The 16,573-nt window shown below is 48.6% G+C and overlaps 1 protein-coding gene across 4 annotated transcripts in view; it reads right to left on the minus strand.

The window, feature by feature from the left end:
- LOC128892004 (voltage-dependent calcium channel type A subunit alpha-1) overlaps positions 1-16,573 on the minus strand; it is a 98,183-nt gene that overhangs the window by 51,446 nt on the left and 30,164 nt on the right. For 3 of the 4 annotated variants that reach the window (XM_054152035.1, XM_054152033.1, XM_054152031.1), the window contains 2 exons: positions 1,511-1,625; positions 504-898 (listed from right to left, as the gene is read on the minus strand). In XM_054152035.1, coding sequence (XP_054008010.1) covers positions 504-898; positions 1,511-1,625 — 510 coding nt within the window. Of the gene's footprint in view, positions 1-503; positions 899-1,510; positions 1,626-15,953; positions 16,292-16,573 lie in introns of those variants that run through there. The other variant, XM_054152032.1, reaches the window with a different exon arrangement.

Genomic DNA, 16,573 nt, shown 5'->3' on the forward strand with positions numbered 1-16,573 from the left:
CGCTCGTTCGTTTGTTCGGAGGTGAAAACGAGGGAGGGAACGTAAGATCGTAAAGTCGTGACCATGAGAGATCGCGGTATGACGAAAAGTAACGAATGTAAACGGGGCCGTGAGAGATTTCGCGAATCATTTCCGAAGAATATCCCGGTTTTCGATGCTCGTGGCCTGTTCTGGATTTCACTTTTTCCGCGTCCGAAAGATACCCCATTTTCTTTCGAGCTTGTTGGACCGCGAGGCAGCCGAGAACCGGAATGATCTTCCCTCGAAGTTAACCAGAAGAATATATTAATAGAAATGCTCGTATACGAATAACAACAATGCCAGTGCCAATACCGATAAGGAGGACAATTCTGCATAGGTTGGAAAAAGTAACTACGGATGATTTCAAGGAAAACGTCGAAACGTTGATAAAGGCTTGTGCAGAATTGTCTTCCGTCGCGGAACATGTCTGAAATTTTCGAACGATAGAAGTAGATAATGGAAATAGAAAATGGTCCTCTCACCCGGTCACCACGACGAAGAAATCCATGATGTTCCAGATGTTGCGCAAATAGGAGCCACGGTGGAGGACGAAGCCAAGGGCGAGGATCTTGAGGCTCGCCTCGACGCAGAAGATCCCGAGGAAGTAGATTTCCGTCGCCTCGAGCTTCTGTGCGAGAATGGTCTTGTCGTGCTTCGGCAGGTGCTCCTCGAGGGCGAGGACAACACAATTGGCGATGATGGTGAGCAGGACGGCGTACTCGAAGGGCGGCCACTCGATTATAAAGCGGGTATGCTTCCTGATGCAGTTATCCTCCGACAGGATGAACAACGACGTGGTGCCCTTGCCGCCTCCCCCACCGCCACCCGCCCCTCCGCCCTGATCCCGGCCTGGCGCCATGTCCACCAGACCAGGTACCTACAAATTTTCGCACATTTTCATTTTATTAGCGTTTTATCGAGCAAAAGTTCAACTTTTGCACTCGAAGCCTCTTTTTCTAACATCCACCAGCAACTCGAGATGCTTCCTCAGCTAATTTGAGATTTGAGAATCAGGTCACCTTTGCCTCGCCGACAATCATTATTCTGACACTTGGAGTTCCAAAGAAATTAAATCTAAACAAGCATCATTGCTGGTTGATTTGCTGCGTGAAACCTAGTGGTGACCGAAAGTCACCTCTCGAGTGCAAAGGGTTAAGACCTTTTTGCGCCGAGTATACGCCCTACCGATTACTTCTAATGAGCGTTGGCACGGAACACCCTATGTAAACAGTTTATACGAATGGTCTCGTGGAAGATTACATTTTCTTTCGTGGAGTCACGGTGTACACTTTTTAAGGGCAACGTTTCGTAACTACTCGGCTCTACTCGGCATCGCAACATTCGAATCCCTCGCGACGAAGCGAAGCGAAGAAACGAGCGAGAATAATTCGCCCGCGAAGGGTGAGCGGCTTTGTAAGAGGAGCCGCGAGAGAACCCGCAATTAACGAATATCTCAGACGAAGCTTTTTCAAGCTTAGACGACTCTTACCTCCCCTCCAAAGCTAGTCCAGTCACCGAGACCACTCAGTCCGGCCCACCTCGGCCTTCTCCTGTACTGACTCGCGTATCCAGGGTCCCTTTGTGCCGCCTCTTGCGCTGCCAACCTGGAAATCACGAAACGATCAAACGAGTTAGTCGTCGTAAACACTCAAAGAAAGTTGTGGGAGTCGCGCGTGTGCCACGGTACCCGCGTCGCCATAATCGATTTCGCAAACACGCGTCGCTTTCGTAGGCGTACGAATGGAAACGAAAACGATAACGCGACCGAAATCATCGCTGATCGTTTTTCAATCTTGCATAAACCTTAAAATTTTCTCAAAATTACTCTCTTTCTATAATTAAGGTCCTTTTCTAACAAATTTCCTTCGCTTCGTTTCACAAACAACTGAAACAGTCGTCGCAGCCGTTAGGTTTCCGCGAGGAACTACGCGTACACGAGACAGCGACAAGCGAGGGAAAATCGTCGCCGACACACATCGAGCGAGATATATTCATCGAGATCAGTAACTTACGGAAATCACACTTTTACGTCGCGATGATAGCTCTAATCGAATACTAACGAGACCGTCCGAGACGAGAATTCCTTCGTTTCGACAGGTATCGAGAAGAGGAGTGGGGAACGTGGCGGTTTGATATGTAAACACAGTGGCGACTCGGGACGGTATACGTTGTCTTTTCAAAATTTCAATTAGAGTCGAGACATTACGGTCTCTTTTCAAATAAACACGCTTGCGTGACATCGACGAAGAGCGACTGTATTCAAAGTGTACGAAGATCCTCGTCGATTTTTTGGAAACACTCGACGCGCGATGTTTCGCAGACGTTTCGCGAGAAAGTCTCGTTAATGGCCGTCGCGAGCATATTACGCGAAACTGGGACTAATTAACTCCATTAGCCGAGACTTTTGCAGCCAGGATCGGCCCGTGCGCGTGCCCTCTCCTCGCAGGGAAGTGCAATCAAGCTGTCCGGTAATGCAATAAATTCGCAACAAGGTTCCAGCCGGTGCATCGGTGCGTCTCCGCGAGCCTCTCGCGACTTTTATGATGCTACCAAGCTCGATAGCTCGTCAAAGTATCGTTGGAAAATTGCGTCCTATTCAGCGAACCTTGATTCTCTATTCAGCTGTGATCAGCGTTCCGCCTTTAAGAATTTAGAGCACGTGCTCCGAACGAGACAAAACGAGATGGGGATGGGATGGGAGAAGAACGCGTCGCTTCGAAAAAGCTCGCTTTTTCGATGACGTTAACGAAGCGGTTCGCTAATTTCGGATAATCCCAATTTCTTAAACATTCAAGTCCTGAGAGTATATTCCTGAAAGAGTCGTGGTAAAATTCGAATAATTGAAAATATTACGAGGTTCCAATGCAGACTTTTCAAAATCCCATTTTTCCACGGAACCTCTGGATTAATTAGTTTCATATATTTGTAGTTCGGTGCAATGTAAAAGTTACCTTGTCGTTCTAAAAATAAAAAAAAAAATCCTCTGCCACAGAATTTGCACAACGCGCGGAAGAATATATTCTTGATCGATCGTCGCCGTATTCGGGATGCTCCCTGGGAACCCTCTAAAGTGCTCCTTAAATTCTCTTGAGAACGTCAGAACTCGTACCCGATGCTTTTCATTCGGTAACGAGAGTAATCTTATAATGCACCTTTTTCTTTATCTTGCAGGCTTTACCTTCTCCAAATGATGGCCACGTTTCGCGTCGCGACGGACAGTGAGATTACTACCGTTCGTATCACGATCCTAGTCCTTGGTTTTCATTTTCTAGGTGAAAAAACGTCAACGAGACGGCGTCGCCATCGGCGTGTCGCAACCGGTAATCGCGATTCACGGACAGCTATGACGTCGGAAATGACAAGTCGCGATATTCGAGTCTCTGATTTACCTGTCTGCTCTCGAAGGTAAGAAAAAATTGCCTCCCAAAGAATCTTCACGTCGAGGACGCGTCCGAGCGTTTGGAGGATACGTAAATTATTTCGGTACATCCACCCGCGAGAGTCCATTACCGTTGGCAGGGTTAATTTGCTGCCCACGCCGACCTCGTACATGCGAGACGCGTTAACATAGCATTATCAGTCAGCCACGATGTCGTAATAACGGTAACAATGTTACTATCGACGCGGTGATCGCTGTTCGCCCTCACTCGTAACGTCAACGATACGATCGATCATTTTTATTCTACGCAGAGTGCCCTGCGAGAGGTATAATACTATTAACGCGTGGTGGTTCCGCGTGAGAAATTGAGAATTTTTAAGTAAATTTTCATCGAGAACCGGCGTTCCTTCGATTGACATTTTAGATAGAGCACGGATTCGAATAGAAAAATAATCTCGTCGAATATTAATATTCGATAAACGCGATAGATATCCGCTTCGGATGATTCTCTCGTGCGGGTGCATCCAACGTAACGTCGTTAAACAGGAGAAAACGGTCGAGTCGCCTGCAAATTGCCTTCGAATCCGTCCGCATCCGGCACGACCAAACGCGTCTTTGAATTATTGAAATCCAAGTGGGTAATAATTGATAGAACGAGTCCCGTGACCGACAGATCGATAGTACTCTCGAAAATGAGCCTGCACGGACTGCCTGGCAACGACTTGACGCCGCGGCGAGGGTGGAACGATGTAATGCATCGTCTAACACGGCTCTTCCGTTCATCACCGCTTCGATGATTGCTACGCCAGCAACAGGTGCAACGTATCGCTGATTACGCACGGTCCAAAAATTACGAAATTTAACGATCCTTCGAATTTCCTGTCTCGTCCAGGTCGATCGTACGAACGTCGCCCACATTAGAGCTTTTAGGGATGAACGAGTGACGCGCCCAACTGCAGAGAGATTCGTGCCAAACGCTCGTGTCGCTAGCGTCTACGTTTTTTATGCTCAGGGTAATTAATACGAGCCGTCGGCGTCGGCGTCCCTCCGTTTTTCTCTCGCCATCTCCGTTCGTTCGTTCGTTCTTCCTCCACCGCGCACACTCGCCGCGGCGAGGCGTCTGAATATTCACGATTCGATTATTTTTTTGAGGTATCCGGCGCGAGATAGTTGGCAGGCCAGATGGCGTAGATCAACGAACCGAAAAACCTTTCGTACAACTCCGTCACTTCCAAAGCGTTCAATTTCGCAAAAAAGCTCGACGCCCTTTCGTCATAGGGATGCATTTCGATTCCAGAATCGACGAATCGCGAAGCAATGAAAAAGAATTTTCGTGAACTCTTTTGTAATAAAAGAACAGAAGGTGTACAACAACTGCTAGAGATGGGGTAAACTTTCTATTTACCGAGTACAAATATTTCTCGATTTCTACTAATCGACGTCTTTGGCAAACAAACATTTATGTTATAGAGGAAATATGCAGAGAAGCTAGAGAATGAACAACGTACCGTTAAAGAGAAAGAGAAAGTAAACTAGACGATGCGAAACGGTTCGTCAAATTTCGATTCTAACGGAACGCAGAATATCTGCGGTGGCATGTACTCGCAAAGAATAATATAGGCGAATCGCACGGACAGGGGACGAGGATGCGCGCAGAAATAATTGGCCTTCGATTCCGGATCGACAGCCAACGATGCAGCGATCCCGTCGGAAGGCCATTCCATTTTTTCCACCTTTTCACAGATATAAATACGAACGTTATCGGAGCTCGGAGTACAGGCCACCGCTAGATTTCCATAGGCCGTGATTGTTCGACTCGACCGAATCGCTCCGCTCCAGGCTGATAAGCAGAAATACTTTCCCGCGTAAAAATGGACAAACGCCTATCGTTTCGTGGGTCTTTTCGCATCCCTGTCGACGAACAGGTTTCCCCGTCGAGATTAGCCTGCTCGTGGCAACTGGGACGGCACTCGAAAGTTTATTATAGCTCATCGGTTATCGACGATACTTTTCTAGAGTTATTAATATCTTTCGGGAAATCAATATAAAAGACGCGACGCCCCGCCATAACGAACCCCTCTTGAAAATTGTTCCATCGGTGTGCACGATTCTTGCGTTAATCTGTTTAGAAGTTGTTCGATCCACCGCTACATCCCGACATCCTTTCTCCTGTTCGCGATTCAAGGGGGGCGGGAAGAGTGGACAAAGGAAAAAGTTTACACGCGGAATGGTTGCGTATATTAATCGTAACTAGTTTATCGTATCGTTAGGCAAGTTTCCCTCTCTTCTAAATAGGACAAATAGACAACGATCACTGGACACTCCGCTTCGTAGCATCGTCGAGATCCGATTCGTCCTTCGAGCGGCTCCCACGCGTTACGAGTCGGACCGAATGGAGGTTAACGTTGAACCGAAAATGCTCGAGCGGGACGTATCCGAGCGTAGAGAGAAAGGGTAGAGGGCAAGGAAGCGCCCTAGGCTGGTAGCAATGGAATCGGTGGCTGACTAAGAATTGCAGCCAGCTGGAGTGCGCGTGTACCGCCACCCTCTTTTCGTTTGCTGGATTTCGGTTGTCGACGCGCAACCAAATCGCGGTTCTGCGCCACGTGCGCAGTACAGTTTTACATCACACGCGTCCGATTCCTTTTTTTTTTTCCACTCCTTTACGCTTTACGTACCATTCGCTGGGACGTGCCTCTCTCCACGAGCACGGCAAAGCCGATCGAACGAGCCCGAGCAGCGCTGCCAGTCGAACCATCGTTGTTGGCTCTTTTTACGCTGTGAAACAGGCCACGGTGTTGGAGGACGATACTCAAGGTCGAAAATAGGGGAAAACCTGTCGCCCGTGCATTTCTAAAACGACCACATCTAGTGTCAAACTTAAGTAATCAAACCACCCCTCTGTAACAGCGAACATCTCGATGTCTCTTCTGTTTCGACGATATCTCTTTCATTTAGGGAAAACTAATTTTTTGGAGTGGCGTCGTTTTAGAAATGCATGTGCAATCTGTGCCACCGTGCGTGCAACGACGGCGGTGAGCCGCGACGCGACGCGGCGCGGGGCGTCTCCCGGCGGCTAGGTCCGTCGCGACGACGATCGTTACCCGAAAAGCCGGCTAATGTCGCCCTCTAAATGCGCGAAACGATCTTGCCAAAAATCAGCCCGAGGACCGAGCTCGGTGACGCGAGCGTCACGGCGCCCACCCGTCCGACAAACTTCCACCACCCACCCTCTCTCCTTCTCCCTCCGATTCTCTCTGACATCCGTACGGTATCGAGACTACCCCGACGGCCGACGCCGACGTTGCGGAGCCGTTTCGAGAGAGGGGGTTCCCAGTGACGTCACTTCACCGCCATTTTGCCCGATGACGTCAACCGTGCCACGACCACCACGAACCACGACCGCGGCTGCCGATGCCGGCTGCGTACATCCGAGTCGTTCGTCCACGTTTCCACCAGAGCTTGCGCTACCACGATTAACTCCTACGAGAACACATAATGCTGTTCGGTGCAGCGTTCCGTTCCTGTTTCGTCAACCATGATACTCGCGACTACCATTTCCTCTCTGTTTCATTGTTTGTTTATCTATATAAACATCGAGCGGTGTAATGTTTTTTCACGATGGTTCTCGTACACGATGACAAATTTCGTTTTTCTAGGTGAAATTCCGTAATTTCTCGATGAAATTTTGTTTCATTTCGTTCGTTTCCAATTACTTTCTATTTGTCGTTAAGCCTTCTTCTTGAAACGCGGGCATTGTATTCGATTTTGACTTGAGCTTCCCGAAGGTACAACAGGGGTGTGCGTGGGTGGTAACGATAGACGATTCCCTGAGGTTTGAGCGTTAGTTAATCTCCGTCTCCGTCGTATACGTGCATATTTCTCACACTCTCTGGTTCCGTGTGGGTGTCTGGTTATCTGGCTGCAGTCGTGGGCAGTGCGTAGATTTAGGTCGAGGCACGTAGGCAGCGGCATTCGGGGGATTCGATGCAGCTCGTCTCGCCGATACTCGGCGTATCGAGTGACACGATGACCCCAGACGTTCGGCTTAATTATTTACTTCTTTGCGCGCAAGGCGCCGTTCGATCGACCACGGTAATCGCGTATCCGGTAGCAGACACTGTGCCAAGATTCCACTCGGTAACCGTCATCGCGATAACGGAGCCCATCCCGCGAGCTTAATGGAAACCTTTGCGACTCCGCTTACTCCTTACAAGTTCCGGATAACAACGGTCCGAGAGAGACATGGCCGAAGTGGACCTGTCGACAACCTCGACAAACTTCTAAACGTTTCACAAAATGAGCATACAATAACTCCGATAACATCCTTCGGTTCATCCATTATATATTCATCGTCGTCTTTTATTATCATATATTTTTTTTTTTTTATGTTATTAATTGTCAATCAGGAAGGACGTGTTCCCGATACAAGTCTCGAAAGTTCGAGCTTGAAAATGCAAGTAGGACACGTGGTACGCGAAGAGCCATGCAAGAACGACGCGCTCGCAGGGATTGCAACTCCGCGATAAATTAATTATTAAGAGCGTAAAGCGCGATACGGTGTGTAAAGACTAAATTTATCGTAAAGAATCTTTCAACGTTTACGGCACACTTTTTCAATATTTTTCCTTTTTTATCATTGCTATCGACAGTTGTTGCGTCGTTTGCTCCCTTTCCACGAATGCAAGCGAACGATAGCAACGTATCCTATCCAGGTTACCTAGATGAAATCTTTAAGAGAGAATTTTGTTTAAAATAAAACGGCGCAAAGTTGTGCATCGACCCGATGCTTTCCAAAACCGTCAAGGTTTGTTTAAATTCTACCCGAGGACACCGAGCCGTTCTCCTGTCTTTCCAACGTCGACCATCGAATCGCTCGAAACGAAAGTTTCGCGAGCACTCTAGCGCAAAAACGAGGAGAGATCGATGACGCTATTATCGACACCTCGACGGGGCGACGCGACGCGACGCGACGGTGCAGAGTAGCGCGGTCCGATTCGTGCGGATTGATCGTTACATCGGAGGGTTGCACGAGAGTCTGGAAACACGAAAGACAAATCGAACTATCTGCGTAGATTTAGAAAAAACAATATTGCTTTTGTTATTAGCAGTGCAACGTCCATCGAGATATCCATGACGGTTATGGTTAACCAATTTTCCCGCGTTAGAGGATACGGATGAAGATGAAGAGGAAAAGCGACTAAGAGGACAGAGCGCGATTAGAATACCCACGGCTTGTCCGGGACGAGCCTAATAGAAACCTAAGAGACCGTAAATAGCGGTAATAGCATTGTCCGCGTATTAAACCCGTGTAAACGCAGCCCGATGCCGATGGAAGACGGTGGAAAACGAGAGAAGAACTGCCTGACGAAGAACCATCTATCCATAATAACCGCCTACATGTCCGGGCGAAATTACCTTTCGGTCTATTTGCCCCCGGAAACCCGCGTTACTTCATCCGTGCACGTGTGCGACGAATACGCGAATCCGTTTCGTTTCCAGAATCGTCCCTTCGCGCCACCCGTCCTCGACGGTTTACGATCGCGCGTTTCCTCGCTACGCATGGTTACGTTTACGTTTACGTTGCGCACGAGAACCTTGATTTACATGCATGAGCTGTAAATCGACGATCCTTAATCCTTCATCTTGCAATCGTTCACTTCGTTGAAATAACGATACGGTACTACCAATTCCTCGTATTACAGCTCACGATTCGGCAAATACCTACTACCAATGAATGGACGGAACACGCGACCGTGAAAGAACCTTTCCAAGAAGCTAACATTCATAGACGTCAGAAATAGATTAAGCGACATCAACGGTTCCCCGAAACATGGTAATCAGGATATGCAAATTACACGGATACCCACGGTATTCCCGGAAATTCGTGTGTTCCGTTTCATTTTTCCAGTTTCGTTTATCCTTGTCGCGTCGTGTCGGATCAAACAAGTGTTCGTACTATTCAATGTCGATCCGCGAACCTTTCGCGAGCGCTTTGTTATATCTTCGATTCCGTTCGACACGAATAAGAAAAAAAAAACGGATCGCTTGCCAATTCGTTACCCAAGGTTCGCGACGTTGGCGTCGTAAGTCACAGGAATCGCCAAACCAACGTCTCCGAAAGATAATTTCTACGAATCGTTGGATATTTGGACAGCCTATTACAAGGACTGCGATCGCGAAATTGGTGCTAGCGTGCCAAGCTTGTTCGGCCCGGTTTGACCACGTGCGGTCTTGTACCACTTAACGGGCTGGACGTGCCAAACGCGCGATGCTCTTTTCTTCTCGGTCTGAACATGCACGGACCCGTACTACTTTCGGTTGGACGTCTCGAGAGGAGCGTTCGGATCGATGTTTCCGCGAGCTTCTCAATGTTCGCATGCCAGAGCTGGCTATAATTTCCAGAAAAACTAATCGTTTCACTACTATTTGTCGCTATCTCGAAGAAAGAAAAGTCATTTATATTTCGTCTCGTTCGGAGAAACGGAGTCAACGTAATTCGCAAATGACTCTTCAACGAAAAGGTCTTTTAGGAAGATTGACTTTTAAGCGAATAAACGCGTAATTCTTACCATCTACAAATCTAAGCATAACCTTCCACGTGTTAGGATAGAGACCTAAGCTTTCTACCGTTGCAAGCGTTGATCGGTCTTCCTTCTCGCGATTACGAAGCTTGGCTAGCGATTTCGCGTCCCAGCAGCTCCTTCTCTTCTAATTACCAAGTAGGCCATCGCGTCTCGAGTCGGGGCGAGTAAGCCTCGGTACGCTTCCAGCTCGTCGACGAGCCTTGAAACGTTTTCTCCCTCGATGCGAGCGCACGACTGTCGTCGGATCAACGGTCGATTAGCGGTGTTATTAATAGCGCTACGTTATTATTATGCGATAAATTTTCCCGTACTCCGGGTCGTGGCTAAACAAATGGCGGCGCTACTCGATTCGTAGATACAGGGAATCCTTGAACTATAACATTCTACCGCGAACGATACGGTTCGCGTTCGACCTTCGACGGTCCACCGATTCATCGAAAGGAATCCACCTCTCGTGTCAGTTTCCATGAGCAAGCCCGTATAGTCGATACGGAACGCAATGCAACGCAACGCCGTCGCGTGTCGTCATCATTCCCGAAACCGGACACGTACGCGCGACCCGACGCGACGCGACCCCACTCGGATCCTTGACCTATAACATTACAGGACCGACGTGGTTGGCCCTCCTACGCAATCCATGGAGCCGACTGCATGCTAGCGAATGAAAAACGTTATTCGACGTGGCACGTTTACCAACGGCAACGATGGCTCCGGCGATAACGCGAATCTACGCACCCTTCTACGTCTATTATCAAGCTTCGTTGCGCGTTACGCGCTCACCAACCGAGTCAGCATTTTCTTGTATCGCGAAATATCTCTCACCTTGGATACCCAACGCTCTACCTCGGAACGGATCATTTTTCTGCTAATTTTTCGTTTGCCGTGAGAACCTCTCGCTTTTCGAATTCGCGTTCCCAAACGCCCATGAAAACTAACGCGATCGCGGCGTGCCACGATAAATTAGCCTCGTTTAAAGTTTCCACTGCAATCGTATGCAATCGTACCACGCGACCAGTTACCGTCCGCTGGGGTCAACTGTACGTCTGCTTATTGGTTCTCCAACTTTTTCGCGATGACGCGGTTTCAAACTTGGACTCGTAGGACGACGACAGCCTTCGGAACATCGCATCGGAGAGAAACTTTCTCGCGTAGAATACATTTCGTTACACGGATGCGATTTCTCTCTAACGCGAGTCCCTCTAGGACTAATCTTCTCTTCGACCCGCGATACAGTCCACGGAAGTTCGCTTAAAAAAGTAATCAACGCGCTTAGGAATATCTAGAGATCCAATTGCGAGGTATTCGAAAGAGTTGAAAGATCTTCTCGCCCATTTCTGGTTCTCGGGTATCGGAATATTTATATCGGCCGACGCGAATCTCATTTCCTTACGTCGCCCGAAGCTTAATAAATCAGGGAAGGCGCCCTTGTCAATAGTAAGGTCAACCGGGGCGACTCGACGTCTCCAACATTTGCCAAGTAGTACGAGTAGAAGATAGAGGGAAGCAGGGAGGAGGCCGCAGGGTGGTTGGGAAGAAAGAGAGAAGAGAGAGGAGAGAGAGGAGGTCAGGAGAGTTAGACGAGCAGGAATACGCAGTCGACGTATGCGCAGTGTATTCACGCACGTATACGCGAGCGCTGGTAATGTACGCACACATTCGCGGGATCCTCTCTTCCACCCACGCCACGAATCCACCGAGCATTTCAGCACGATTGGTCATCGAGAAACGGACCCGTCTTCTTCTCCACGCACCGTCCTACGTACGAGTCCTTTTTACTTTCTCTCTCAGAGACATTTCAAAGTTTTCCGTTCGGTTCAGTTATCATTCTACGAGTACTATGTACGATCGTTGGTTGCGAAAGTGGTGTAGTTGAAAAACACAGACACCCACGCACGCAATGTACGTTGGTTCGTTATTCGAGCCGGGTCCAAGTTGGTATTTCTAGGTGGATGCGGTTTTTATGGGAATAAACGTCCACCCGGCGCGACGGAGTGCGTTTAAGAAGCCGTGCGTCTATCGTCGCTATTCTATTTACAAGCAGGAGCGAAGAGCAGCCGCGAAACGTACGATGCTACTGCGAAAAGTAAAATAAAGTGTTGGATGAATCGGACAGCTCGCTCAGCGGTAAAAGCGAACCGCAACAGGAGCCGGTGACGAGGAAAAACGCGTTCGGAGAGGGATAATCGGTATACTTTGGATGGAAGAAATATCGCGTCTCCGGAGAAAATACACGAGAAAGTGAATACCTAGCAGCGAGTACCTATATATCTATCGATCGTTCATTCATGCCGCCCTTTCGGCCCCTCCTCGACCGTTCGGTCGACCCTCTTCCGCCCCCAACACCCCCAGTTTCGTCCACGGTTCCACATCAGCGACGTCTCTGCTTTCCGTTCTAGCCTGCGGCCGTTAGAGCCAGTTCTGCCAACTGCGAGTTCGAGTCTCGCAGCCTACACGTGCCGCGACACCGACTTTGTCACGCTTACCAACCCCCGCGGAGAAACTCGGTTGGAGTGCAATCAGCCCCGACAATCGGCGTGATACGAGTCGACGAACGCTTCCGTTAGAATTTCGACCCAATTTCTCTGGTTTTCACGATCCGAGACATCGGCGTCGGCAGAGTGGCGAAGAGGAAAAGGGTGACGCGCCACGGGGTCTGTCCTCTTTCCCTCGAAAGATTCAGCGCAATTTTTGGGTCGACGAGTGGCCGAGCTTTCTTTTTCGGCTGGAATACGCCGCACCCTCGACGAGAACGTTTTTTCCTCTGCGACGAAGATATCCAAGCAAGTTCCACTTGCGAAAATTGTTTCTTTTTGGCACCGGAAACCTTCGCCGCGCCTCCTCTTTCCTTCGTCGTTCCTCCTCGCAACGTTCGGAATAAAACATGGTCGAGCTAAACAGGACGCGATCAACCCTCCACGAATGAGAGGGATGTTTACAAAGTAGACGTGGACGGTAGCGATACAACCGAACGTAACAACCTTGCGGCATTGGATACCTACCGTCTCTACGTTACTCGCCATTTCTGCTCGCGTCGATCTTTGGAAATATGGACAGTGGGATACGATACGGGAGTCGCGTATACGAGAGCTCGTTGCATTGGCATTGGCATGTATCCGCTGTCCCCGCTCCGTTAGATGGTACGATAAATTCCTCGTAATTCCAAGCTCCCGTAGCGTCGGGAGAGAACTGACTCGAGGAATCAAGGAATCGAGGACTGTGTACCGAACGAGAGAAGATCGACGGTCAGAGTTCGTAAAAAATTTGCATATTTTAGGAATCGGAGAATGAAAAAATCGTACAAACGATTTCGCGGTTGTAGTTCATCCATATCGGATCACGATCATCCAACTCGAGAGTAAAGGGTCGATCGATCGAACCGAATGACTGGATACACGAGGGACGCGATTAGCCGAGCGAACGACGAAACGACCGGCCGGCACGCTTCGAGCCATTATTTAATTGGCAGTTACGTAACGTCTGGCTCTCACGTGACACACCTGCCCCGCGGATCTCTAATAAATTAACTGTTCGCGAGGACACTCGTACCGGGGGATCGTCGACCTCCTTTTCGCGATCGTCGACGAATCTTCGGGGAATAGCTGCCTTCGAGATCGAGCCGCCAGAGTTCTGATTTCAGAATTGATCCCTGCGCGTCTCGGTCGTCGATTCAGACCATATTCGCGACCATGTCAAATTAAAATTAATTTTTTTTTTTTCTCTAGAATTGATCGTTCCAAGGAGAAAAAGGCACGTGCTACAACAATATCGAGAAACGATTGGTAGAATATTCGCGAAGCAACGAGAACCAATCGCGAGTATCCCGAATCAAGTCCAGATCGAAAAATCTCGAAAACTATGAACCGTATGCCCTCGAAACCATATGTCAATGGCTTTAGTATTTCAAGTACCGTCACTGCGCAGAAGCGCGTTTAACCTAGTAAGCACCGACCGGTGACCCATTTCTAGGAGATCGAGCAAAACAGTTTTTTTTATTGATATTAAAGTTTTAGTTTGATATTTAACGGGTCAAACGTAAAAGTTACGTTTGGGAATCTTTTCTCGGTGGACTCGACGAAACATCGTGATTGTTTCGACGAAGCCTTGGAGGGAGAACTGTGCCGCAAACGTATCGAATGGGATACCGATTTCAAATCGAAGGAAACTGAAACGAAGCTGAGGACGATTTCGAATAATAGACGATTCTTGGAGAAGGAAACGAAACGAAACGAAACGAAACGATACGATACGATTCGATTCGATTTAGGTCGTCGACCTTTATTTTGGACGAATCTTGAACGACTCGCGGAAGAATGAGGGTGCGGGGTATAGGTGTAGGTGAGGCGTGCGCGGCCGTGGACCAGTGCTCGCGATCGGCCGGCGCGGCGTTTTAATGAAAGCGATAAATCGCCCGGTATAAAATAAATTTCCAATGCGGACCACTCCATGTCACGGCAAATTACGCTCGCGACAACGGGAATTCGAAGTGGACGCCCTTCCTATTTACGAGTTGCCGTGCTCGGTCGGAGAAAAATGCCGCCGCCGAAATTAACGTCGCGACATTCTTAATTAATCCGAAACTGGACAGCTGGTGAACGTGAATAACAGTAACGGAAACACCAACCTCGTTTTATTCCATTTTATCCCTTAAAACGATTAGCTATACTTATCAACGGGCACACAAATATTCGAAAGAGAAGTACTTGCTCCTTGTCTGACCATGGTCGGCCGTATCTACTGTGCATTCGAATCTTCGGCAAAGACGACCACGTTTCATCAACGAATGAGGTTAACAAGGTGCTAGTCGCTATTTTGTTCGATAAAAACGTATCGACTAAAGGCAGTCGTCTAGCTATTTTAGAGTTGTGCAGATTTCTATAGTTACGAAATAAAAATGCGCGTGTTGCGAATTGTTCTTTATTAATCGAAGCGTGGCGTCGCTCGCGGAATGTTTCCATCCTCGCCGAACGATATTCGACAAGCTTCGATACTCGTGCTCGTATCGTTATTTTTGTTCCACGATAGGCAGACGCCGCAAACCGTTCGCTGTTTAAGTACGCCTCCTCCGTGGCTCGATAATGCTGGCTAACTCGATAAAAACTTTAACCCACTTTTTATCCAATTATTTTAATATCGCTCCGAAGAGCCAGCTAGAATTGTACGCCGTCGCTGACGTTTGCTCCGATCCGACGCTGTTCGCGATGCTCTAGGAAAACGCCCTTGGAAAACTGTTGGTATTTTCGAAAAATTAGCCCAATCTAGAGAAGCGGCAAAGATCGTTCGAATACGTATGTCGAACTCGAGTAAAGATCGATAACGTTGATCTACCGGTTAACCGGTAACGCGACGAATAGCGAATGCTTCGAGACCGTTAAAAGTTTCGATCCGCTAGATCCGTCAGCATTTAGTCGACGCGGTTGAACCGGTAAAACGGAACGGCCTGTCGGCGAGAGTCGAGGACTCTTCGGGAAATGCCCTCGTCCCTTTGACAGTTTTTTAACGAAGGGATAGTCGGGAGAGGCGCAGCAGGGTACAAAGCAACGCGAGGAGTCGTGGCGAAACGTCACTCGAAAGACTTGGTCGTAACTTTTATGCATCCCCCGGGGGGATCGCGGCCCGTTCTCTTTAACCACTCGGTTCCGCTGCATTCGCGAACACGAACAGACAGCAGAGGCTGATAAGTGACGCGATGAAAGCCCGATAGGAACGGCAAAATAAACGGGGCCAGCGTGATATACAGGATGCTTCGTTGTTCGACCGAAGGCCGGCGATTCTACGCTACGATACAATATAAGTCGAGTATATAGAATAATATTTTTTCCTACCAAACTTGGCTCGACGCGAAACACCTTATCGTAACACCTCCTAATCTGCGTACACGGAAATGGGATCGCGTCTCGTTAATTTACTCGCGTTAACTTAAACAAGCCCAATCAGGAATCGAGCTGGATAAAAGAAGAAAAACAAACCTGTAAATTTCGTTTCGCTTTCACGGGAACGTCCCCAACGTCTCCGCAGATTCGGCCACTTATTCGATGCGACGAATGATCCGCCAACGCATCGAAATAAACTCTTGTTTCGGTAATAAAATAAAATAAACTGACGCGAAACCGGATCGATGCTACGTACCGTCTCCCGCATCCGAAGGGGTCTTAACAAAATCGAGCTCGATCGACAGAATTATTCCTATATAGTCTCCCATTATTTTGACCACGTTGTAGAATCCGCACTGGTCGGAATCGGGAACGGCAGCGTGCGTAAAACCTCCCATCGAGAGTGACTAGTTTGCGACGATACCGAGAGCGTTCGGTGAGGTTCGAGGTCGATCCCTCTATTACCGAATCAACCGTTTAACTCTATAACTGCCTAACGAGGCTTCGTTGCGTGGCATCAATCCTGGGTGACGCATATACGATTTTCGAGCGGACCGCGAGCTACGTGTAGGTGACAGAGTCGAGTCGAATCGAGTAGAATCGGTCGGTAGTTTTGTCCGCACTACGGCTAAGGAAAAGTAGAAACGAGCGAAGGAGGTCGAGGCTACGCCGACTCGCCGAATTTCCTCGACGACGACGACGTCCGGCTTCCTCGT

Source organism: Hylaeus anthracinus, unplaced genomic scaffold (genome assembly GCF_026225885.1).
Source record: "Hylaeus anthracinus isolate JK02 unplaced genomic scaffold, UHH_iyHylAnth1.0_haploid 12002, whole genome shotgun sequence".
In the NCBI taxonomy this organism is placed as follows: Eukaryota; Metazoa; Arthropoda; class Insecta; order Hymenoptera; family Colletidae; genus Hylaeus; species Hylaeus anthracinus.